The 27,118-nt window shown below is 39.4% G+C and overlaps 1 protein-coding gene across 1 annotated transcript; it reads left to right on the plus strand.

The window, feature by feature from the left end:
* Positions 1-21,801: 21,801 nt before the first annotated feature.
* LOC145062106 (uncharacterized) lies at positions 21,802-26,857 on the plus strand. Its single transcript, XM_079009741.1, has 5 exons — positions 21,802-23,087; positions 23,171-24,325; positions 24,410-24,876; positions 24,948-26,280; positions 26,358-26,857. The coding sequence occupies exons 3-5, from the start codon at positions 24,539-24,541 to the stop codon at positions 26,448-26,450; spliced, it is 1,764 nt and encodes a 587-aa protein (XP_078865867.1). The 5' UTR covers positions 21,802-23,087; positions 23,171-24,325; positions 24,410-24,538; the 3' UTR covers positions 26,451-26,857.
* The last annotated feature ends 261 nt before the right edge of the window (positions 26,858-27,118 follow it).

Here is a 27,118-nt window from a genome sequence, read left to right on the forward strand (position 1 = left end):
GGTCCCATAAACTGCTTTTCCCCAGCCTCAAGCCAACAAGATGGCGTACGACACTTCTGTCTGTACAAAGCTTGATAATGTTCCATCTTTATGATCGAGTGGAAACTGTTATTGTAGGAAAATTCTACCAAAGGTAAATGTTCATCCCAATTACCTTGGAATTCCAGGGTACACGCTCTTAGCATATCTTCAAGTGTTTGTATCGTCCGTTCGCTCTGACCATCAGTCTGTGGATGGTAAGCTGTACTCAAACACAACTTGGTACCCAACTCCTCTTGTAGACTTTTCCAAAATCATGAGGTGAAACGGCTGTCACGATCCGATACAATCGTTAACGGAACACCATGAAGCCTCACAATTTCCTTCACATAAGATTCACGAGCTTATCCATATACCATTTCTCATTGGCTGCTATGAAATGCGCACTCTTAGTGAAGCGATCAACGACCACCCATATCATGTCGTGACCGTTCTTTGTTCTGGGCAGTTTAGTGACAAAATCCATGGCAATGTCTTCCCATTTACCCATAGGCACAGGCAAAGGTTCTAAACTCCCATATGGTTTCTGGTGTTGTGTCTTGACTCTAGCACAAGTCACACACTCAGCCACATACTTTGCAACATCAAGCTTCGCCGTCGGCCACTAGTACTAGGGTTTCAGGTCCCTATACATTTTAGTGCTACCGGGATGAATCGAGTACATGGTCTTGTGAGCTTCTTCCATCAGAAGATCTCTGACTCCTCCTGTCTTAGGTATCCAAATCCGATCTTGGAACATCTTCAGTCCATGACTGTTTATACCAAACACCAACGTTTTGACCAAACGTTCCTCCTTTCGGTCATTCTTCTCAGAAGCTTCCTCTTGAGCTTTTTTTATACTTTCCACAATTGTCGAGACAACTTCTATTCTCAATGCTCTTGGCCTTTTTCCTTCAAGATTGACTTTCCGGCTGAGAGCATCAGCAACAACATTTGCTTTACCGAGGTGGTAAAGTATCTCACAGTCGTAGTCCTTAAGTAACTCTAGCCAGCGTCGTTGCCTCATATTCAATTCTTTCTGATTAAACATATATTTGAGACTCTTATGATCAGTGAAAAGTTTGCACTTCGTCCCATAGAGGTAATGCCTCCATATTTTCAGAGCGAAAACTACCGCTGCCAACTCCAAATCATGAGCCGGGTAGTTCTTTTCATGTTCTTTCAATTGTCAAGACACATATGCGACACCTTATCTCTTTAGGTCAAGACACAACCCAATCCAACCCCAGATGCATCGCTATAAACAACGAAGTCTTCAACTCCATCGGTAGAGAAAATATCGGTGCCTCGCATAGCTTCTTCTTTAGCTTCTCGAATGCTTCTTTATGCTTATCATTCCAAGCATAAGTAGCTCCTTTGTGGGTCAAAGCTGTTAATGGAGTAACAATTGAAGAAAAGCCTTGGATAAACCTTCGGTAATATCCGGCTAATCCTAAAAAGCTTCAGATTTCTGTGGGATTTTTCGGTTGCTCCCACTTCATCACAGCTTCAATCTTCGCCGGATCAACCATTATCCCTTCTTGGTTGACCACGTGACCCAAGAATTGGACTTCTCGAATCCAAAAATCACATTTGGAGAACTTTGCATACAGCTTCTCCTTCTTCAACACTTCCAACACTTCTCGCAAGTGTCTGCCATGCTCCTCTTGGCTTTTCGAGTAAATCAGAATGTCATCTATGAACACTATCACAGATTTATCTAGGAACAGATTACAAGCCCTGTTCATTAAATCCATGAATGCTGCTGGAGCATTGGTTAGTCCAAACGACATAACCAAAAACTCGTAGTGTCCATATCGTGTTCTGAATGCAGTCTTCTCTATATCATGCTCTCTTACTTTCAGCTGATGATATCCTGACCTAAGATTGATCTTCTAGAAATAGCTCGAACCTTGAAGTTGATCGAACAGGTCATCAATCCTTGGCAACGAATATCTATTCTTTATTGTTGCCTTGTTCATCTCTTTGTAATCGATGCACATTCTCATACTTCCATCTTTCTTCTTCACAAATAACACCGGAGCTCCCCAGGGTGATGAACTAGGTCTAATGAAACCTTTGTCCAATAACTCCTGAAGTTGCATCATCAGCTCCTTCATCTCCGTCGGTGCTAATCGGTAAGGTGCTTTTGCTATTGGCGTCGTACCTGGTAACAAGTCTATTCTAAAATCCACTTGTCTATCAGGCGGTAATCCGGGAAGATCTTCGGGAAATACTTCCGGATACTCACATACGATAGGAACTCTCTGCATCGCCTTTGTCTCCTTCTTAGCATTGATCATGAATGCTAGATACGACGTACATCCTTTAGCCAAACACTTTCTGGATTTCATCAATGAAATGATTCCAGAATTTACTCTACGTTTATCTCCATACACCATAAACGACTCTTTCCTAGGTGGGTTTACTTTGACTATCTTCTTCTTACATAATATCTCGGCATCATTGGTGCTAAGCCAATCCATTCCCAACACAATGTCGAAACCGTTTAGTTCGATAGCCAATAATTCCTCGTGGAATTTATTCCCATTCAAGTCAATTAAGATGTTTTTCATATGATGGCTAACAGGTACAAACTTGCCACTAGCAACTTCGACTAATAATGCATTATCTAGTCTATCGACAGACAAAACTAGTTTTCTACCAAATTCATGCGAAATAAAGGAGTAGTTGGCTCCAGAATCAAATAAAATTTGGGCAGGCAATTTGTTTACGAGAAAGGTACCTGAAGCGACATCAACTTCATCTTTAGAAGCTTCCAATGTCATCTGGAATGCTCTTGCCTTCGGCTTTGGCGGAATATTGGGTCTTGCTGCCTCCTTCTTTTTCGGGCAGTCCCTCAACATGTGTCCCTCCTCACCACAACCATAGCAAACTTTCTTAGTGAGGGTGAATTCATTGAAATAGTGCCCTGGCTTTCCACATTTAAAACATGTGGCCACCACTTCACATTTCCCATGATGCTTCTTTTTACATTTGTCGCACCACTTGGCTTCGCCTCCACCTCCCCTCGAACCAGACTTCGAGAACTTGTTTTTCTTGTTGGACCCCAAAGGTCCATCGAACTTCCTCTTTTCACCAGCCTATGACCTCTCCAGACCCTTTTCCTTCTGCTGGGCCTCCACATTCTTAGCCGCTCAAACAACTGTTTTCAGAGTGGTTGCCATCTTGATTGTCGGGCCAAAGTCAGCAGACAGTCCATTAGCGAACCTCTCAATCTTGGAGAGTTCCGTTGGCACTGGGTATGGAAATAACTTCATTTTCTCAGTGAATGCTGTAGCATAGTCATCTATGCTCATCCTCCCCTTCTTCAAGTTTTGGAACTCATTGTTCAGATCAATCAGATCTATCTCTGAACAATACTGCACCCTTAACTGTTCCAAGAACTCCTCCCATGACATTTTCAGGGCTTCTCCTTGTGGCATAGTATCTGCCAACAACTTCCACCAACTCAAGACTCCAGTCTTCAGTTGTCTAACTGCAAAGACAATCTTCTATTTGTTGCTACAGTCGCAACTTTCAAATACCATCTCCATTTCGGAGATCCAATCCATAATCTCAACAGGCTTCGGGCTCCCAGAAAGACTTGGCGGCTTGGTGCCCAAGAAATTCTTGTACATTCGCCCATCCTTGTTGTTTCTCCTTTTCGGGTCGTTCCTTCGTTCTCCTTGAGTCCCAACTTGACTCATAATGCGACTATTGTTCCCTTCCTCCGATTACTCGGGAATCAATTCAGGTTCCTCGATGGGTATGCTAGGTTCGTCCCTATTATCATGCAACATCTGTCACATTTCATCCCTTTGTTTGGCTAACATAGCCCGAATCATGACTTGCACCCCAACCATTGTTATTGGTTCTGGTGCTGCTGCTACAATAGGTATTTGCTCAATCACTGGCGGTTGATTCCTGTTTTCATCGCGTTTCCAACGCCACTCCTTGTTCTCACCATTTTTGATCTATACACCAAATAAGGTGAAATTAGATCCTCATTCATGATAGATATTCAAATCATACTTATTACTCCGAAAGTTTACATGCTAGTTCTAATACCATAGACATACGCTTAGAATCCTAAACACATAAGGTTTCCAGATCTGGTTGGCAACAGACCATAGATCCGAACAATTAAATATCATATATGGCAACATATAACATTTAGCACATAAAAGCATTTTAGGCAACTTTCCTAAAATAAACTAGTGCTCGTGTCTGAAATATAACAGGCACATATCTAACAACCTTCACTTAGCATTCTAAGTTTAAGTCTAGAAATCCTACAAATTCCTAGTTCGCTTAAACTAATCTCTGATACCAACTGTGACATCCCCAAAATCTCGGCCAGAAAAGACCGATTTCATTTATGCTTTTTAAAATAATTTCAGAGTAAATCCTTTATGATTTATAAGTTGTGAAATTTGTTCCCAAAAACAAAATATGATAAAATAATATTTATCAAAGCATATCATCAAGAGATGCATTTTCATTATATAATCAAAAATCGGGATGTCATATTCCGATACAGACCATAAAGCATAAACGATAACATTACAAGTCATTCAACAAATACATACATATACAGACTTGTAAACAAAACAACTCGATGATTCATCCATCTTATCCCCTTGCGCCACTTCCTGTAATACAAATAAAACTGAGTGGGTCAGGCTTGGGAGCCCGGTGAGCATATAGGGTTTTCAACCCACAATAAATAATTATATTTAATTTCACCAACCAACAATAACCCGATTACCCATTCCCGTTATCCTCACTTTATGTCCCTAAAACAACATCTATCTCAAGGGACCTAATCTAGGATTTTCATCGGGATGGACATTACTGCTAAGGGGTTTCCTCAACAATAGATATCCTAAAGGAAACCATGAGGGGGATAGAGCACACCGGTGAACACATCGTTCACAACACCTACAAGTTATGAACCTGATAGCGTTCCACTGGACTGTCTCGAAAGAGTCCGTGGTCTTTATCCATACTCCGCTGAATAACTAGATCAACAACAACGACATCGAGGCCCCTCAACTGTTTATCACTCATCAACTATCTATCTATGTTCTACCCAACATATTAGTAGATAAAAATATATATTTTTATACATAGTTTAAAACCTATATAGCATGTTCAATCAATACATATTCCACATAACAGATGAGGCACACACACATAATACGTATTTCATAGAGAATAAATCAGATCTATGAGATAGAAGAAAGTGAATATATATTCCCACATATAACAACAAAATATACACATAACACATATTTTATATAAAATACTTCATACTTATGCGTTGGAAGAAAGTAACTACACACTCACTTGATCAGAAGATGATCGGACAGCACTACGGCTCTAAGAGTAGTATTCTTCGGAGAAACTGGGATCACTGCGCACACCGGGCTTCTCGCGGGCAAAGCTTCGGCTCGGAAAATCTTTTCTTCTCGGGATCTTCGGGCTTAGGTACTCGCTTCGGGTCTCGGGATGATCACCGGGGATTCGGGGGGTTAAAATAGGGCTTGGAGAGAGTATCGGGAGTGGGAGAGAAGAGATGGAGCAACCAAAATCGGCTGCCCCTTGAATTCTATTTATAGGGCTGATTTTCATTCCTCACGTCGTGAGTTTCTAAAGCTCACGTCATGAGCCCGATAGGTCATCGCGTTCGTCATTCGTCCACTTGTGTCTGCAGCTTTGAAAGGTTAAATCGGCCTGCTCACGTCGTGAGTCCTGACACAAGCTCGGTTTTTGTGCCCCAAACTTCAGAAATTTATATCTTTCGAATACGAGCTCTGTTTTCGACGTTCTTTATATGCACGCGTAGGTGAGATTATTCTTTACAACTCTCGTTTAGACTCCATTGGCTAATTTTGACTTTAATTTTAATATATTATTAATATATTATTTTTAGTAGGCCGAGATAGGTAAACTCCGTTCGAAATTCATAACTCCTTCATCTGAACTCCGTTTTTGTCTGTCTTTTTATCGTTTCACTGCTATCGATGAGATCTTCAATTCTCATTTAGATTGTTTCGGCTAAAAATCACTCGATCTCAAATCGAGGATTCGGGCAGCATACTGCTAAGTCGAAACTTCGGAAAATCATAACTTCCTCATACGAAGTCAGATTTGGGCGTTCTTTTTATGCACGCTCTCGATTTAACGAACCCTATCACTTTCGTTTAGATCACTAAGGCTAGATATTGCTCTAACATAAATTTCACTTTTTACGTCATTCAGCGTCGCCGGTTCTGTCGCGAAATTTCGACAGGTCATAACTTCTTCGTTATAACTCGGATTTCGGCATTCTTTATATATTCGGAAACCTCATTTCAACTACTACAACATTATCCATAGATATCGTGCTTATCTAACATTTCATTTTGACGCTTATTTTTATTCTTAATTCAATTAAGTCACACAGTTAAGCACAAAACACATAATACTCAAATAATACACTTCTATTATTTCAAAATGGGTTACAAATGTTAACCTAGACTATTATATCAATATTAATGACTAGCCCAGAAATACAGGCGTTACATTTGTCGAAGATAATATAGTTACCAACAAAGTATTGAATACTATAATTTGCTTTTGTAAAGAAAACAAGGGCCTCTTTTAGTTATATTACTACAAATGTAAATAAGTAAAGACTTAAAGTTGAAAAATAAAAAAGATATTATATTGGGCAAAATAGTTATTGTACATTAAATAAGGACCAAAATTGTAAAATTTAAAAACCACAAAGATGCGAACTATTAATTATTCAAAAGTTGGATTGAAACTGTGAAGTTGACCAAATCAAAGGGACTATTTCTACAACTTATCAATTATTATCATGTCATACTATATTATAAAGGAATCATTTTTCCTTTCACTACATTCATTTGAAACTTCCATTACTTTTCAATTTCTTTCTAATAATAATTATAAATTGGTTAATAAGGTTAAATAAATATCAAACCTAAAATATAATCGTATATAAACTAAATTTCAATATTAAAATAATATCTTTAATTCTACTTATAAAATTATGTTTTTTTAACTTTTAACATATTATATTTAGTTTACTAGTTTTAATATATTGTTGGATGTAAGTCATTATCATTTTAAAAATACAATTTTGGAATAATTTGTAAAAAATATTTTAATTTTTAAAGATACAACTTAAATATAAATTTTAGTTAAACTTAAACAACCCAAAGAATATTTTGTGAATAATTAAAAGGTGATTAGTTGCAGTCTTTCTAATGATGATTATAAGTTGGTTAATAAGGTTAAATAAATATCAAACCTAAATTGTAATCATAAATATACTAAATTTTATTTTTAAAATAATATATTTACTTCTAGTTATAAAGTTATGTCTTTAAATTTTAACATATTATACTTATTTTATTAGATTTAATATGTTGTTGTATGTAAATCATTATCAATTTAAAGTTATAACTTTTGAACAGTTTGGAAAAAATACTAAAATTGTTAATTTAAATTTAACATTACAAAGTCAACTTAAATATAAGTTTCAGTTCCACTTAAAAAAAACTCACCGAAAAAACCAAAGAATGTTTTGTAAATAGTTAAAAATGATAAAATGTAGTGATAATTGCAAAAACTAAATTGTAATCTCAATTTAACTAAACTATTTCCTAAAGATATTTTTATAATCGTTAAAAGTTTTCAAATAAATAGTTTAAAATAACTTACAATAACAATAGTTAAAAATAACTTTATATAAATGATTATATTGTTACCTTTAAAATAAAAAAACAATGTTTGATGTTTTAAATAATTATAATGATAGAAATTAAAACATTAAGAAAATAAATTTTAAAAAATTAATTAACAATAACGATAACTATAAATAACATTAAACCATAGATTATATTTAATTTTATTCATGTGTAACTCGCGGATAGAAGTCATTCAAACGATTGAGATTATACAGCTATAATAGATGTATATATTATCATATAATTCAAAATAATCAATATATTATATCAATTTAGTATACGAATTATTATATCAAATTTAACAACGTTATTGCTATATTAAAAAAAACATATATTTGTAAAGACTTCAACTATATAGGTGTTTCTACGCAATGCGTGGACATTCGCCTAGTATAATCTAAAAGAAGTAGTGGTGGGAAAACATTGATGAAAAAGACTCACGCCTCCTTTAAACCTTTGATTTTCATACCCTACACGCTTACAAATCCATCCATTCATCTTTAGTTTCAACTAACCGTCTTTCCCCCCGATATTTATGTAACATATCGTAATCGTGGGAATAATTCTAGGAAAGAAGTTTAACCTTTCTTATATTTGATCATTTTCACTCCTTGTATCCAGAATGTAAATAGAAGGATTATCCAATAAAGTCAAATGATAAATAGATAACTACATCAAATTATATATATATATATATATATATATATATATATATATATATATATATATATATATATATCCAATAGTTGTTGTATAACTCCAGATCATATTCTTTAGGATCTATATGTAGTAGTTGTGATCTATATATAAATAGAACTGCGAGAGTTGTCAAGCCAATTCAGTTTTTTTTTTTATTTTTTTTTTTATCTTGGTATCAAAGCTTGATCTCAAGGGTTTTTCATTCCATTCTTTCGTAGTTCGTCAATCATCATGACTACCCCCACACTCATCAATTCTTTAAAAATAGCTACAACAATAACTTGCAAGCTTACTCGCACGAATTTTCTACTTTGGAAAGCACAAATGGTACCAATTCTATGAGGTGTCAAACTCTTTGTGTTGGCACTGCAGATGCAGCAAAACAAGAAGACAACCCTAAGTACGAGTTATGGGTTACTCAAGATCTAGAAAATTTTGGAGGCTTGGTGTCACACCTCCGGCCGCCGGCGGAAACGCTGAGGTGCGCGACGTAAATCAGTGATCATAGTTATTAAATATACATTGAACAATACAAATATAAACTTCTATTATAACCAAAATAGAAATTATGTAAAACCCCAAATTCATAAAACCTAAACAAGGAAAATCTCAAGTCAAGAAGTCTACTCGTTGAGTCTAGAGGGATGACTCGATGAGTAGGAGTGAGTTTTGTAACGTGGGTTAAGTGACCTACTCGGCGAGTTGGAGGACTAACTCGGCGAGTTGGTCTGGGTTTGGGAAACCCTAACTTCAAGATTTAGCCCCCTATTTAAGCATCTTATTCTCCACCTTTCATCCCCCACTATCCAAACCCTAACCCACGAAACCCTATTTCTTTCCATGAGCTTGTGAGTCATTTATGAGTGTTCTTGAGTACCTTGAAGCTTGAAGAAGAAGGCGAAACCTTTGGGATTCAAGAGAGGAAGTGTAGATCTTGAAGCAACACCCTATCCTCGTCATTTTCTGGTAATCAAGTTTCCACCTTGACCTTTAACTTGATAGATATCTTCTTGGTCACTTTATGAGGGTTTTTTTGGTCCAAGAACCCTAGAATATGAGAAATGGTCGTCCCAAAGGCTTATGTTTCAGATCTAGAACCATTAAGGACTATTATGGCATAAAGGTGCAAACTTTATGCCATGGGAGTCCCCATGCAAGCAATAGAGTAATCGTTTGGCCTTTGTAGCTCAAAAGGTCATGTATGGAAGGAAAAAGGCAGGAGATTTGTAGGGTTATGCGATGTTTGGGTCTAGATCTATGTTGGATGCATTGGTGTGGTGTGTGGGTGACTTGTGGGCCATGATCTAGGTCCTTAAGAGTTAGGGTTTGAGTAAAATCCTTCAAGAAAGGGTATTATAGGGTAAAGTTGGAAACTTTCCCCTTCTAAGGTCATTTCTAGGGTGTATTCGAAGTTTGGAGTTGGGATCTAAAGTATACGGGCTTAACCCATTAAGTTAGCTTATCAGACTAAGGGACTCGGTGAGTCCAGGAAGGGACTCGACGAGTCAAGGTGGATTGTCCCGATTCTGCGTGGTTGAACTCGACGAGTCCAAGGAGCGACTCAACGAGTTGATGGGATGAGTCGCGACCATGAGTAACCAGGAAACTCGACGAGTCAGGGGTTGACTCGATGGGTTGGGTCGCGAATTCAGGATTATGAGTTTTGGAACTCGACGAGTTGATTGATCAACTTGGCGAGTTGAGTCAACTCAGTGCGTTGACTTTGACCTTGTCCAGAGTTGACCTAGCTTGACCTTTGAGAGTATTATGGTCTAAGTGTTATGTTGGTATTGATAGTTTGGGGAGCTGAAGGATTAGCAGTTCAGGAATTTGCCAGTAGTAGTAAGAAGTGTATCAACCAGGCTTCAGCAATGTCAGGTGAGTTATCCTCACTATATTAATAAGGTCTAAGGCACCAAGTCCGGCCCTTTATGGATTTGTATCCGGATTATGGCATGATATGTTTATTGATTACATCCTGGTAGTTAGGATGGTGATATGCTTATGCTTAGTGACCGGTTAGTTTTGTATCCCGGTTATTCGGATGTTGCTATGATTTGTGATTTGTTAGATCAGTTTGGCTGTTATATGAAATTGAGCTAGTGTATGATGTTTATGTGCAAATCGGTATCCTAGTATATAGGATGATGCTATGTTAGTAACCGGTTAGGTCGGTATCCTGATTATAGGATGTTGCTTTGCTATTGATAAGTTAGATCGGTTTGTTGTCTGTAGACTGTTATGTGATTATCTGTTATATGTGGACATGGTTGTTTTATTAGGGGTTGGGTTGAGGCGGTCCTGCTTTGTGCTGAAGGCCAACATACCCAGCAAGCGTCGGGATAGGCTGAAGGTGTTGTGAGGCGGTCCAGACGTGCTGAAGGCTCGGGGAGCGGTCCAGATAGACTGAAGGCTTGCGAGGCGGTCCAGTCAGGATGAAGGCTCATTATGTATACTGTAGACTCAGAGAGTGGACCAGGTGGGCTGAAGGCCCGGTACAGGTGGACCAGTCACACTGTAGACTCGAGATGCATGGCTGTTCTGTTACTTATATGCTATATGTTATGGTTGTATTGTTACGACGTTGGTATTTTGCGGGTAACTCACTAAGCCGTCGAGCTTATATTTTCAGCTTATTGTTTCAGGTTCTACAGATGACCGCGGGAAGGCGAAGGCGTGACCACATACTTCCACAATTGATGATTATGATTTTTGGGAACTCTGATGTTTAAACTATTTTGAAAACAAATTGTAATAACTGAATGGTTGTGGATGATTTAAAAAGTTTTAATTTGGCTTGAATTTTTTTGAATGTTATAAGTTGGTATCAGAGCCTTGGTTTGAGTGAATTGGAGGAACACTCATTTGAATCTAGTCTCAAATCAAGGAAAGATTTTTAAAATGATTTTTGGTTTTCAAAATAAGTAAACGAGGATGCGAAGTGTACGATCAGCCGGAGCCAGTAAGTAGACCCCAAAATACCATACAGTTATTTGATATTGTGATATGTTAGAACAACATGCTAGTACTAGGATAGGTATCTTTAGGAATTGTATGATAGAATTTCCTGATTACATGATGCCTGCTAGCCTAGGGTTTTCCTTATATGAGATTGACATTATTACTGTAGTTGCTTGTGTAGGCACCGCAGTTGTACATAAATAAGATCTTATAGCCTGAGAATGTTTGATTTGGCCTTATGTTCTGTTCTTGTTGATTAGGGCTTAGGGTAGGATCAGATATTCAAAAGTCTATATGGTCCAATGTTATGTATGGCTAGTATACACTAGTGTTGCAGGGTTGGTGGATGTTTCATGGATGGGTGGGTTGTGTGAGGCCGGGAGGCTAGTTACGAGATATTTAGCATTCCTCTAGGAGTGAGGATTGAGCGCTCGCTATGATTATTTATATTGATAGGGTGTTATAATGATACTTGAGACAAATATGGGTAGGTGTGGAACGTAGTATGGGCCCGTACTACTGAAAACACATGACCTATACACGTAGCAAGGAAGTCACAACCCCTAGGGTGTTGGGTTGGGAGTTGGTCCCCTGTCATTATATGGATTATCAGAGATCTTTCTGGTGCCTTACCAAAATGGTGGTTACAAGACGTCTTGAGACCAGATCCAGGTTAGGATCTGGAGCTGGCAGCCATGATAGGCCAACATTTTCAGAGGATCACGTCAGTGAGATCATCTGAGAGGAGGCGATCAGGATTGTCCGCGGACAGTTGCCAGAGATGTTCGGGTCTGTCAAGACCTCCATGGTTGAGTATTTATATGAGCGCTATGCAGTCGCATCAACTGTAACGACGGAAGGGGGAGGAGCTGGTCGAGCTTTCCAGTATCGGGACTTGTTGTTGGGACATATTCTGATGAATAGAGGGTTGCAGTTGCTTGGGATCAGGGAGATGTTCTGTACTCGTGGCATTATATGGTTTGATCAAGAGAGACTAGCACATGAGTTTCTAGATTTGAGGCTTTGGGGTTTTTGCTCGAGGCCGAAATGCGATTTGTGGGGACTCCGGAGGGGAGTGATGATTATGTTCAGCTGGATTTTTGCAGCTGGAAGTAGAATGGCTAATTGATGGATTGGAATGTCATTTTATAGGGCAAGGATTGTGCCCTTTCATCTTTCGAGGTCGAAGGAGTGAGCAGACTTGGGACCCAAGATCAGGTTGTGGTCCATCTCGGGTCAGTTGGTTGTAGGGATTGGCAATATTATTTCGGCGCCGGTGAGAGCAGGTGGGTCGATGTGGCATAAGTAGTTTGTGATGTCTGGTTTGCCTTGGATATCTTGTATCGGGCGGTAAGGATTGATTATGCGATATATTGCACTTTTAGGATTGTAGACTATGTATTGGGAGTAGTTGTAGCCAGGTTTAGCGCAGAGGTTGCTTCAGCTACTGCAGTTCAGCTGTGGACGTTTGAGCGGGTAAGTGAGTCAGGGTGCGAACCCTTAATAGAATGATTTCTAGAGCCCGAGAGCGGGAAACTTGTTTGGAGCACCTTTGGAAAAGGGGTATTATGTGGGAGGTCTGTGGATAGAGTCCCACAGAAGGGTTATTCAGCATTGTCAAGATTTAGTGATTTTAGCAACCACTATTGATTGGTGGAGGAAAGCGCTAAGGGAAGTAGCTCGTTGTTGAGACATTAGTTGGAGCATCTATCTTTGGACTACAAGTTGGGTGTGGGATCATTCGAGCATTAGGGACTGTTGATTTCCCTGGGATTCAGGAAGTGTTCATCTAGTTATTAGAAGCATGTGATCATTTGGGGTTGGCTATTAAAGGAGTACTAGTTAGAAAGGTCTGGTTGTCATCAGATCGATCATTTGAAAGTAATGAGGATCGGGAATTCTCCAAATTATCATGTATTATGAAAACTTAGTCAAAGCTAAGTGGGGGAGAATCATCCCGAGATACAAAAGCAGGAGTAGTGTTGAAAATGGGATAAGTCTCGCATCGTTGTCAGGAGGAAAGACAACCCAAATGGCTATTTGGGTTGAGGGTTGTGTGAGATGGGAGTTCGGTAAAACTCCCCAGCATGGAAATCGCATCTTCTCAGTGCTTGATAACATAATTTGGGGAATCAGGTTGAGATTCTATCCATGAAATTAAGTTCAGTTTGAGTGTTCGGTCGAGGGTGCGCTCGACTCTGAGGGTTTTTTGGATTAATGGATTGAGGGTTTTGTTAGCGGCCAGGGCTCGACAGTAATTTCAGCATGGGTGTGCGGGTTATTCAGCATATGTGGTAGACAAACGGGTCAGGAAACAGACCACGGATTTATGAGAGGGTGGACGATCGACATGAGGTATAGGGTTAGGTCGAGGTTAGAGTCCACAGAATGGATTAGGAGTTTCGAACCCCAAGGGGTGAGACCAGTCATGCTGGAGACTCTGTATGTGTTTGTGGATCTATGTGTGGGTATTGAGTATGCTGCCCAACTATAGCAATCCGAGGGTTTGTCCACAAGTATTGAACATGCTGATGGAGCATGCTAAAGATGTTGTATGGGTTTGTTGGTTATATTGTCCGATTCTGAGTATATATGTGTGTTATGGGGTAACAACTTGTTCTGCAAGTGGATAATGTAGGGTAAAGTTTCATCACTGTGACACTTGTTGGTATTGTGAATGACATTGTTTAGGCCTTCTTGAGCAATGAAGGAGATGTGAAACTCCATGATGGAGTGTTGGGAAAACTGAAGTGTCGAAAGCAGCGTCGATAGATCATCGTGAGCATTCCAGTCATGAGCTAAGGGTCGGAGAGGGTATCCCGGTCATATGCTGTGGGCATAGAGATTTTGTTGTTTATGTATCTTGTAGGAGCGCGTTCGGATTAGATATATTGTTGAGATTTAGGGAAGTTGTACTCGGATGAAGTATAGAGGATCTTGGTGATCTCATCAGTTTGGAGTGTCTCAGAGGATTAAACTTCTTGGATCGGTAATACTCCAGTGGGGGACTGGGAGTAGATCCAAATGGGTACTTGTCAGCCTTAGGAAGGCTTGGGATTAGAATGTCCTGTCATTCAGGTTCTGGGAACCGAGTTAGATCTTTCTCATGAGCGTCTAGGACAACACACTATATTTGGATAGGGTTGAGGCAGTCCTGCTCTATGCAGTAGGCCGAGATACCCGGTGCAGGCCAACTAAAAGTCGTAGGCACGGAGGCTCAAGAGGAGCGGTAGGGTTGAGGTGGTAGGCCAAAAAACCTTGGGAGTTTCAACTCGATGGTCGAATTGATTCGACATGTTGGTATTCCAATCTAGGGTATTCCATCCCGAGGATGATCGGGCCCTATGATCATTTGGACTTGGCACGTTGGTATTCCCACCCGAAGGATAATATGGGCTAGATATGAATGTCGTACTAGTTGGCCGGTAGTGGTAGGTATGTTGTTGGTGGTAATCGCTTGTGGGGATGTATTTTATGGGAATGGTGGATGGAAAGGAACGACATGGTAAATTATCGTCGGTATTATGTGGACATCTTATTCTGTTGATCTATTAGATGGCATGTTGTGCTTAATCGGGCTGAGGCAGTCCTGCTCTATGTGGTAGGCCAAGATACCCGGTGTAGGCCAACGGTAGGTCGTAGGCATATGAGCTCAACAAAGTATGATCCACGGTTCTATTTTCTGGTAGTAGCCTCAAGATCCCAAGGTTGAATAGTCCATTAGTAGTGTTGGGAAGAGAATTAGCAATGGATAGTATGAGTGGTATGTCAGGGAGCCAGACCTAATCCAGGTCTCCTGATTACGAGTTTAGGTAGAGTAAGGTCGGGCTGGATGACATACAGGTCGATGAGCGCCTGAATTATGTTGAGAGTCCCGTTGCCATTCTAGAGAGGAAGGTGAAGGTTCTCCGAAACAAAGAGATACCTTTGGTAAAGGTACAGTGGGAACCCCGAAGAGGGTCCGAGTGGACGTGGGAGCTGGTGGCAGAAATGCGGGAACACTATCCAGGGTTGTTCACTGCAGCAGACTTCGAGGGCGAAGTATAGTTTAAGTGGGGGAGAGTTGTTGTAACAGCCCGAAATTCAGGTAAGCTTTATAACCCTTCTATTTTGAGAGTTGGCAAGATGAGTCCCTTAAAGTGGTGTGTTGGTTGTGAGTACGCTGGGCGTAATGAGGCGTACGCTGCACGTACTTACGCACTTATTTTGAACGCGGACTCGCCCGGGTACGCTGGGCGTACCCAGGGTTACGCTGGGCGTAGTGTGCCCAGATGTAAACCCTAATTTCTGGCTTGTGCACTATAAAAGGAACGTTTAGTCCTTTGCCCCAGCCACCATACCCCCTTGAGTGAGCCCTTAGAATGTAGAAATCCGTGTTTAAGCTTGTGTGTGTGAGTTCTTGAGCTTGAAGGTACCTTTTTGAGGTGAAAAAGGAGAAGAGGAAGCCATTGTTGAAGCTAGAAGTGGAAGAGCAAGATTAGATTCGAGTTCTACAGTGGTTGGAGATCCCTTTTGAGGTAAAAAGCTCAAAGCTTTCCTTGTCCTTCAAGAGTTTTGCTTTTTGGACCCATTTTAGGGTTTTAGGTTCAAGGTGGAGACTTTGTGTGCAAAGAGTCTCCATAAGCCTAGATCTGGCCTTCCCCAGTGTAATATGTGTTGAGGATTCATAAAAATCCAATCTTGGTCGTGGATATTGAGTCATGCATGAGTTAGGGTCTTAATATGGAAAGAGGAAAGGTGTTTTGAGTGATGGATGATCTTTACAGCCATGCAAGGCTTAAAGGTTTCAACTTTATGGAGAAAGGACCCTTAGAGAAATCAGATATTGAGTATGAGTTCTTGTCTTAACCGTTAATGACCAAAATACTCAATATGGCTGAACCGGGATTTACGTTGGGTGTAATCCCAGTACGCGCAACGTAGGGGGTGGTGCACCCCGATTTTGTGAAGGCACCGGGTACGCCCAGCGTACATGTTTGGTACGCGCAGCGTAACCCGGAGGGTTGACTTTTGTTGACTTTTAGGGTTTGGTCAACTTTAGGATATTTGCGCCATGAGATGGGTAAAATGGTCTTTTACCCTCCTAAGAGTGCTAAGAGAGGGAATGGTCTAGCCTTGGGAAATGTGTTGATGCCATGTGTTTATTTCGTATGATTAGGCGGAGGCTAGATCCTATTTTCACGGAGTCCGAGATTTCCGAGCTACCGAGTTGCACGAGGTGAGTCTTCTCACTATACGTTACCTTGAGTGGTATTATGAGTTAACCGAAGGGTCTTATGTGCTATGTATGAGATTATGTGCTATGTGATGTAGGTATGATATATAATTGTATAGACCGGACCGGAGGGTCCAACGATTCAGACCAGACCAGAGGGTCCAACGAGACAGACCGGGCCGGAGGGCCCAACGAGCTATGATCGGACCAGAGGGTCCAACGAGCTACGGGACTGGAGAGTCCCGCTGAGACACATCGACCGGAGGGTCGTATAGTAGCCTCGAGTGGCGTATGTGTTGTATGTGGTATTTTGGGGAACTCACTAAGCAAATATGCTTACAGTTGTTGTGTTATGTGTTTCAGGTACTAGCGAGGACCGTGGAAAGGCGCCGACGTGACCCATACACACAGAGAGGAGATTTGATTTGTGATCTTGGGATATGTTTTGATTTGATAACTATTGTGGAATACTTTTTGAGAATATTTTATATATAAATTTGGTTGTTGAAAAATGAAAAATTTGTTTTCAAAATTTCATCGTTACAGTTGTAACACCCCGAATTCAGAAGACCTAGACAAGAAAGGAAAATCTCAAGTCAAGAAGTGTACTCGTCGAGTCCAGAGGGATGACTGGACGAGTAGGAGTGAGTTTTGTGATGTGGGTTAAGTGACCTACTCGACGAGTTGGAGGACCAACTCCGCAAGTTGGTTTGGGTTTGGGAAACCCTAAATTCGGGCTTTAGTCCCCTATTTAAGCATCTTATTCTCCACCTTTCAACCCCATTCTCAGCCCCCATTGTCCAAACCCTAACCCACGAAACCCTATTGCTTTCCATGAGATTGTGAGCCATTTACGAGTGTTCTTGAGTGCCTTGATGCTTGAAGAAGAAGGAGAAACCTTGGGGATTCAAGAGAGGAAGTGTAGATCCTGAAGCAACACCATATCCTCGTTATTTTCTGGTAATCAAGTTTCCACCTTGACCTTTAACTTGATAGATCTCTTCTTGGTCACTTTACTAGGGATTTTTTGGTCCAACAACCCTAGCATGTGAGAAATGGTTGTCCCGAAGGCTTATGTTTCAGATCTAGAACCATTAAGGACTATTATGGCATAAAGGTGCAAGCTTTATTCCATGGGAGTCCCCATGCAAGCAACAGAGTAATCTTTTGGCCTTTGTAGCTCAAAAGGCCATGTATGGAAGGAAAAAAGCAGGAGCTTTGCAGGGTTATGAGATGTTTGGGCCCAAGTCTATGTTGGATGCATTGGTGTGGTGTGTAGGTGACTTGTGGACCAAGATCTCGGTCCTTAAGAGTTAGGGTGTGAGTAAAATCCTTCAAGCAAGGGTATTATAGGGTAAAGTTGGAAACTTTCCCCTTCTAAGGTCATTTCCAGGGTGTATTCGAAGTTTGGAGTTGGGATCTGAAGTATACGGGCTTAACCCATTAAGTTAGCTCATCAGACTAAGGGACTCGACGAGTCCAGGAAGGGACTCGACGAGTCGAGGTGGATTGTGCCGATTCTGCATGGTTGAACTCGACGAGTCCGAGGAGTGACTCAGCGAGTTGATGGGATGAGTCACGAACATGAGTAGCCAGGAAAATCAATGAGTTGGGTCGCGAATTTAGGATTCAGAGTTTTGGAACTCGACGCGTTGATGGATGCAATTGGAGAGTTGAGTCAACCCGTTGCATTGACTTTGAACTTGACCAGAGTTGACCTAACTTGACCTTTGAGAGTATTATGATCTTAGTGTTATGTTGGTATTGATAGTTCGGGGAGCTGAAGGATCAGCAGTTCGGGAATTTGCCAGTAGCAGTCAGAAGTGTATCAACCAGGCATCAACAATGTCAGGTGAGATATCCTCACTATATCAATAGGGTCTAAGGCACCAAGGCCGACCCTTTATGGATTTGTATCCGGATTATGGCATGATATGTTTATTGATTACATCGTGGTAGTTAGGATGGTGATATGCTTATGCTTACTGACCGGTTAGGTCTGTATCCCAATTATTGGGATGTTGCTATGATTAGTGATATGTTAGATCGTTTTGACTGTTATATAATATGAGCTAGCATATGATGTTTAAGTGCAAATCAGTATCCTGGTCTATTGGATGATGCTATGTTAGTGACCGGTTAGGTTGGTATCCTGGTTATAGGATGTTGCTATGCTATTGATCAGTTACATCGGTTTATTGTCTATAGACTGTTATGTGATTATCTGTTATATGTGCACATGGTTGTTTGATTGGGGGTTGGGTTGAGGCGGTCCTGCTTTGTGATGAAGGCCAACATACCCAGCGAGCAGTTGGGATAGGCTGAAGGCCTTACGAGGTGGTCCAGACGTGCCGAAGGCTCGAAGAGCGGTCCAAATAGACTGAAGGCCTGCGAGGTAGTCCAGTCAGGCTGAAGGCCCGGTGCGGGAGGACCAGTCACTCTGTAGACTCGAGATGCATGGTTGTTTTGTTACTTATATGCTATATGTTATGGTTGTATCGGTATGACGTTGGTATTTTGGTGGTAACTCACTATGCCGTCGAGCTTACAGTTTTAGTTTATTGTTTCAGGTTCAGGGGATGACCGCGGGAAGGCGAAGGCGTGACCGTACACTTCCTCAATTGTGATTATGATTTCTGGGAACTCTGATGTTTAAAATATTTTGAAAACAAATTGTAATAACATAATGGTTTTGGATGATTTAAAAAGTTTTAATTTGGCTCTAATTTAATGGATGTTACAAATTTTATTGACAATGGCTAATGGTAAATCGTGATACAAACCTAACAATCCGGCGTTTATAATGTATAATAAGAATAACGGAGAGTCTTCTGAGCGAATACTTCCAAACTGCTAAATAACATGATAATACATGCATTTAAAATATGTCAACAAAAATTGTTGGTGAGTTTTACAGGTTTTGAAACAAAGTAGTTTTATAATCCAAAAATGTTTTATAAAATTTCTCTGGGTGACCAGCTTATATAAATACTTATCCTTTTTATCAACATTATAAAAATAAACGAGTTTTAAAAGTGTATTTGGATTCATTTAAAGATATATCGTTTGTTCAAATCCAAATATAACTTTGTTGAATGATAAGAAAATCAAATTTATAACAAGTCTTTACGGTATTCATGACCAAAAATGATTTTTATATAAAGATTTTGAATACCAATTTATATAAAAAAAGTCATATCACTCTTTGTGAAAACATAAAATATCCAAATTTACTCTTGAAACCTTGTACAAGCATTCATATAGTTTATACATAAAACTCATAAGTTTCTAATTTATAAACTTTGTAAATTCGTGTCGTAGTATTTATTAAGTATTATCTTAATTAATTTGGGAACCAATAGTTAACCAGTGACGCAAACTCCTCCCACATACATATTGTGTTTTCGTACAAGAACAAAATGTTTATATGAATAACTTATTATTTGTAAGTTATTGAACCTTAATCAGCCGTATCATGATATTAATTAGGTGTTATATAACTTAATTTCTGGTATGGACACTTATCTTTTGAGTCACAAGTTATCCCACTACATACCGTCTCTTTGAACTAGTAATACTAAAAAAACCCCATATAAACCCAATATCGGTTCTGTACGGTGATAAGGCAAACCCGATATCTATAATGAGGTCATAACCGAACTCCGACGAACGCCTTTGCAACCAATACTTACAAGTTTTAGTGCTGAAAGTCCACACCCAAGTTTGTTCATTCTCGGGGACTTTATCGTTTAGGAAATGCCAACGCTCGTTCATACTTGTAGTTAATGTTTGTAGCTAGCAACCGATGTCAGGATATCAACCCTTATAAGCATGTGATCTTGACTTATACCTGGCATTACTCGTTCCATACTGATTAACAGTAATGACATAGTGGACTTTCCACTAAGATGTACGGTCTTATAATTGTACAAACATAGCCCATGCAGCTTAGGAAATGATCCTAACTCATAAAACTTTTAGAATAAATGTAGCTCATACAAAACGTCATGTGGGTGTGACAAAATTTGGGCAACATAACGACTGCTTATATAATATTTTCCATGTTTCAACCAATGTGAAATCAACAATTCCATAATATTTACAATTAACGCGATTAATCCAATGTAAATATGTCGCAAATAACGACTCTTAAGTTCTGAAGTCGATCATGTTATTTATTGAAATGAAATCCATAATTTAATAGAATGAGTTATATTTTTATATTTAACATAAAAATATATTAATAAATTTTACAATCATTTCTACATAACTTATCCTATATTAAAAGTTAGTTTTCAATAATTTTAACTATTAATTATATATTTTCATAAATCTAGGTTTTTTTTTCATCAAATATGACAATGCACTTTCGTATTATACTCGAATAATATTTTTGCTCATTTGTATATCTTTTCATACTTCCAGTCGATATTTTAACTATACATATAAAATCGTCATTTTTGTGATTTACAATACCAACCGGTGTTATTATTGCAATTTACATATAATATTGTGATTTTAGTAATATTAATTAATATATCACAACAAGGTGTATTTATATCATTTATAGCATTCTACTTTAACTTATTTAACTTATATATGATTTATACAATTTAGATTACTAATTCATAAGCTTTCGACCAAATATAAAGTACAATGTTATTTTAATGTATAAAAATCTGTAAATCATCAAAACTTAATTAAACAAACATATATTTTCCCCCAAATATTAAAACAGTAAAACAGGGGTCGTAGAAACTCACATTCGATGCATGATCTCGATCTAGACTCGGTTTTGGTGAAGTTTTTCGTGATTAGTCGCAACGTAACCATTCTTGGACTTTCAAACGTTTCCAGGTTTGTTTAGTAATGTTTTAAAATAAAGCAACTTGTTTTCAAATATTTTTATATTTAAAAGAAAAAGGCTGTTTTGCAATTTATTTTACACAAGGGACTAATTTTGTGATATATTATATCCAATAAGGCCAGTTTTAAAATGTTTAAATCTTTTGGGATTGATTTTGAAAAGGTTAATCTCAAGTGTCTTATTTTAATTTAAAACTTTGAAGGGACTGTTTTTGCCAACTTCACTAATGTACAAAAGGGGTCGATGCGTCTCATCGTCCTCATCAGATTGGGGAAAGAAGGAAAATGGGATATGGGGTTACGAACGGAGCAACGAAATCAGATGGCGAGAAGGAAGCTCGCAGGCGCGCGGCTGCTACTACAGACGTCCCGGCCGATCACGAAGAGGGAGGCGGCTCCAGTGCTTGGCCGAACCGAAGGAAGAGAAGAGACGAAAGCAGCGAGGCTCCCTCTTTCTCGTCCGGCGATTGCAGACCCATCGCACCCGAGTGGCGTGCTCCGTCGGTCGACTAGACCGAAGAAGGACATGGGCAGAAGCAGCTCGGTGATGGCGGTAGTTTGCTAGCGGTGGTAGCCTCCTGTCACCGTTCCTCCTCCTGTTGCGAGAATGAGATAGGGGAAAGGAGGTGGGTCTGTGGTGGTTGGAACTCACAATAGCAGCGGCGGTGGAGGTGAGTGGATGGGTAGCGGTTGAAGGAGGAAGCACCACCGGTGCCTTGGTCGGTCGAGGAACGAAGATACAAGCAGCGGGTGGCTGTTGTTGCCGACAACAGTGGTGAGAGGGGCTGCTCCGGCAGTTTCCTCGTCGGTTCCAGCAGCGGTGTCCAAAGGGATGGTGCGTGGGTGAGGTACGAGAGGCAGAAGAGGTCCGATGGATGTCCGGTTGGCAGCCAACAATCACGATGTTCCCCCATTGTTTTGGCAATTCCGGTCAACAATAGGTAAAAATTTTCTTTTGGGATTTTGTTTGTTTTAACAGGAATCTATGGTATGAACAAAATGGATGTTTGGGTTGTGATTGTTTGGCAGGAAAAAAAAAAGGAAAGACGAAGAAGAAACGGGCTACTGCCCTCTTAGGTAGTTCTTGGCAGCAACCGAAGGAGGAGAAGAAAATCAATAGAATTTTTTGTGGTGTTGTTCCTAGTTGAAAGGGATAATGTCATAAAAAGCCTTAATTTTGTAAAAAAAAGTCGGTTTTACCCTTCGACAGGTTTTTGTGTCATTAATGCCGCATACTTGTCTCACCTTTTGCGTTTATGCCAAATACCCGGTTGCAAGAGGGTTTACCGGTTACCCCTCTACTTACCCCTCAACTTTTCCAACCGTTTCTTAACTAATGAAGAAATTAACCCCGTTTGGTAAACGTTAGACATAGAGCTCCACACCCTCTCTCCGAAGCGTCAACTCAATCGCAGTCAATCGTAGTCTACTGAGAAAAATCTTGGGCTTTTGGAAGGGAATCATCACGAAATTTGGGTATTTGAAGAGGATTAGGTCTACATTGTTGGTATCGTTGTTCTAGCAGGAAGATAGTTGGGTGATAGTCTCGTTGAGTTGTTGAACCAGTAAGTTTCTCAAATCCATGATTAAAGCAATTATCTAGTTAAAATTCTTCAATTTTGTTTGTAAAATCTTTTTGATTTTGCAGGTAACTGTAATGGCTTCATCGGATGACGTTTTCAAAGAACTATTTGCTAGTATATACGAGCCCTTCTCTGGACTAAATGAGATGGATTATGAGCTCCATGGTATTTATATGGATCACGAACCAGAGCATGAGTTCGTGACTGCGCTTGATAAATGTAGGGACGTCTTTCTCAATGTTCTACTTAGTGATGAAAACTTAAGGAATTCAAGCATGGTTGATGAAATCAGAGCACAAGTTTATCATGCTAATGAATGGCAAAGTGATGAAGAAGGTGAACAAGAGGCGGTGAAGAATAAGTACAAAATTCATGATCCAAACACACCATGGGATAAGATGGAACCTAAGGTAGGTGATATGTTTGAGTCTCCTGCACAACTTAAGTTTTGTATTCAAAATTATGGGGTGTCAAATGGATATCAGATATACTTTGAAAAATGTGATAAAACTAGACTAGTTGCAAGATGTGGGAAGAGGACAGAGATGAATGATTGTCCTTTCAGATTGTATGCTGGATGGATGTACAATGAAAAATCATTTCAAGTTAAAAATTTGGTTGGAGAGCATCGTTGCAGTAGGAAGTTCAAATTTGGAAGTCTTGTTTCCCCTGAATAGATAGGTAGGCATTACATTACTGAAATTTCAAACACACCTAAGATGAAACTTAGGGACATGATTGCCGATATCAAACAAAGGTTGAGATGTGTAGTATCCATTGGGCAAGTCCGTAGGGCAAAAAAATGGGCCACTGAGTTGATTGAAGGAAAACTAACTGAACATTATGCTAGGGTATGGGATTATGCTGATGAATTATTAAGGTCCAACCCAGGTTCAACATGCAAAGTTAGTGTCACTGTCAATCCAGATGGGAAGAACTACTTCCACAGATTTTACATTGGTTTCAAAGCTTTAAGTGATGGATGGAAATTAGGGTGTAGAAGAGTAATTGGTTTGGATGGATGCTTCCTGAAAGGATAGGTGAAGGGTGAGTTGTTGACTGCCATTGGTAGAGATGCTAATAACCAGGTGTATCCTATAGCATGGGCTGTTGTTGATGTTGAAAACAAGCCTAACTGGACTTGGTTTATTGAGCTTCTTAGAGATAGTGTAGACCTTCATGATGGCAGAGGATTGGTGGTGATATCTGACCAACATAAGGTCTGTTTTCAATACTCCATTTCATATAAATGTTAATACAATTTAAAAGGGATGCATATTGACTTGAATGTTCTTGTCTTGTAGGGATTGGTTGAAGCTGTAAAAGATATACTCCCAAATGTTGAGCACAGGCAATGTGCCAGGCATGTTTATGCCAATTTCAAGAAAGCATACACAGGGTTGGAGTTCAAGAAATTATTTTGGGCTGCATCAATGAGTTGTGTAGAAAGTGACTTTATGAGGCACATGGAAACCATCAAGAAGTTGAGCCCATCTGCATATGAGTACTTGATGTCAAGACAACCAAAAACATGGTGTAGAGCTTACTTTGATAGGGGTTATGCGTGTGAAGCAGTTGAGAATGGAATCTCTAAGTGTTTCAACTCAATCATTGTTGATGCTAGGAAAAAGCCCCTTATCACAATGCTTGAGGAGATCAGGATATATATAATGGACAGGTTTTCCCACATGATAGAGGAAAATGTTAAATGGAAATCAAATGTTTGTCCTGCTATACTTAGGAAAATGCAGTTGTTTGGGAAAAATATGAGGTATGCATAAAAGAAATTTAACATTTGTTGTTTCTTTTTATTATTCTTACTTACTATACCAACTTATGCAGGTTATGGGTTGTAGTTCATAGTCAAGGACATGTTTTTGAAGCTAGAAGAGGATGTGACAGCTATATGGTGGACTTGGACAGCAGGACTTGCAGTTGCAGATTATGGGATTTGTCTGGGATCCCATGTGTACATGCAAATGCAGTCATCAACTACATCAATCAAACACCAGATGTATATATTGATGGGTACTTTTCAAAGGAAAATTTTAAAAAGTCTTACTCCTCTAATATAAAACCAGTGAATGGGAGTAATCTTTGGAGCCAAACTGGATTCATAAAGCCATTGCCTCCTTTGGCTAGGAGAATGCCAGGTAGGCCTACTACCAAAAGGAAGAGGCATGCTAGTGAGCAAGAGGGGAGGTTTTCATCAACAAGGGTATTTGTACCAAGAACAGTAAGATGTGGGAAATGCTTAGAGTATGGCCATAATCAAAAAAGTTGTAAGAATGAGAAAAAACCAGTAGTACCCTTGCTACCAAAGAAAAGAGGCAGACCAAGGAAACATCCATTGTTAACTAAATATGATGAGTCATTAAGAGCTTCTCAATCCAGTCAGCCTCCAATGCAGAAAAACAAGTCAAAGAAAGAAGCATCAAGTTCCAAGGTTTTAAAAGCCTCAAGGTCCAAAAAAGAAGCAACTGAATTTGATGAATCATTAAGAGCTTCTAAATCCAGTCAGCCTCTAAAGAAGAAAAACAAGTCAAAGAAAGAAGCATCAAGTTCCAAGGTTTTAAAAGCATCAAGGTCCAAAAATGAGGCTACTTCACCTCATAAAGAAGATGTTTCTGCAACTCAAAAAGAAGTTGTTGATGGTATTCAGATTGGGGAAGGTGATGGAATTCAGAATGAGGATCATGGTGATAGTATTGAGCCTGGGGATCATGGTGATGATATTCAGATTGGGGAAGGTGGTGGTATTGAGACTGGGGGTCATGGTGATGATATTCAGACTGGGGATGTTAATGATGTTATTGTTGAAGATTGTCATATTGTTGAAGAAGTAGAAGTGGTTGATGTTGGAAAAGAAGATGTTTTGCTTCCAAGGGTTGGTTTAGATCTACACAAAGTGCTTGATGAGGTTGAGCAGGGGCTGGACGAAATATTAGGGGAGGGTAGTTTTCAACAACAATCAGAAACCTATGATGCTACTCAATCAGATTATGAGGGTAATGTTGAGTTTAATGATGGAAAAGCTGATGGTGTCCTTGTAGATAAGGTAAAACTGGATGCTGAACAGATTGCATCGATGTTGGAAGCAGGATATAGCATGGGAGAAATTGAAGGTATGGAAGGGGTAGAACTGGAACTGGATGACATGCTACCTGTTGAGCTGGTAAGAAATTACTTTTTTGTAAGTGTTTTTCATTATTTTTCTCCAATTTAATTTATTTATGTAATTATCAATATCAGGATATGGAAGATGTATTGGATCATCCTTCTGATAATGATGATGAGGCTGTTATTGATGATGTTGATGGTATTGTTGATGGTGGTGGTGAATAAGAAGAAGGAGGTGATGATGGTCACTTGGGTGATGATGAAGGTGAACAAGAAGAAAGAGGTGATGATGAAGGTCCTGATGATGTCCCTAGATTGACAAGGTTGAGAAAACCCTCTGAAAGGATCATTTTGCAGAAGTTGAAGAAGACGGTGCTTGACAAAAATGGAGGTGGTTCATCTGCTAGCAATCCAGTTAGGTTGGAGTAGTTGGTTAAGTGTTTTGGGGGTGTAGTGGGGAGGGTAAACACGGGCAGATGGAGCCCTTTTTGCTAAATATTATTATCATTCCACCCACTAAATGCATCATACATCCACTTGTTTTATGTTATAAAATTGGTTGCCTTTTTGATAATTTATTTAGGTTTTTGGATACAATTGGATGGCTGCTACGTATTAGTGAGATGTAAAAAACCTTATGCAATTAATACACCCCCTTTTATTTGTGTTATGATGAATGTGTTATCCATTGTTGTCAATTTTTATTACCATTTTATGCATATTACTTTCCCATTTGTGTTATGGTGAACATGTGTACCATTATTGGCACATTTGAAAACCATTTATGCATCTTGCTTCCCATTTGTGTTATGGTGAACATGTTTACAATTATTGGGACATTTGATAACCATTTAAGCATCTTACTTCCCATTTGTGTTATGGTGAACATGTTT

The sequence above is a fragment of the Lactuca serriola genome, chromosome 7, assembly GCF_051521515.1.
Source record: "Lactuca serriola cultivar US96UC23 chromosome 7, Lser_US96UC23_V15, whole genome shotgun sequence".
Lineage (NCBI taxonomy): Eukaryota > Viridiplantae > Streptophyta > Magnoliopsida > Asterales > Asteraceae > Lactuca > Lactuca serriola.

Excerpts from the sequence above, each read along its gene's own strand:
- LOC145062106 (XM_079009741.1), top strand. The coding sequence starts at position 24,539 with ATGAGTTGTGTAGAAAGTGACTTTATGAGGCACATGGAAACCATCAAG. Across the intron at positions 24,877-24,947 it reads TTGTTTGGGAAAAATATGAG|GTTATGGGTTGTAGTTCATA; the intron begins GTATGCATAAAA and ends CAACTTATGCAG. Across the intron at positions 26,281-26,357 it reads ACATGCTACCTGTTGAGCTG|GATATGGAAGATGTATTGGA; the intron begins GTAAGAAATTAC and ends TATCAATATCAG.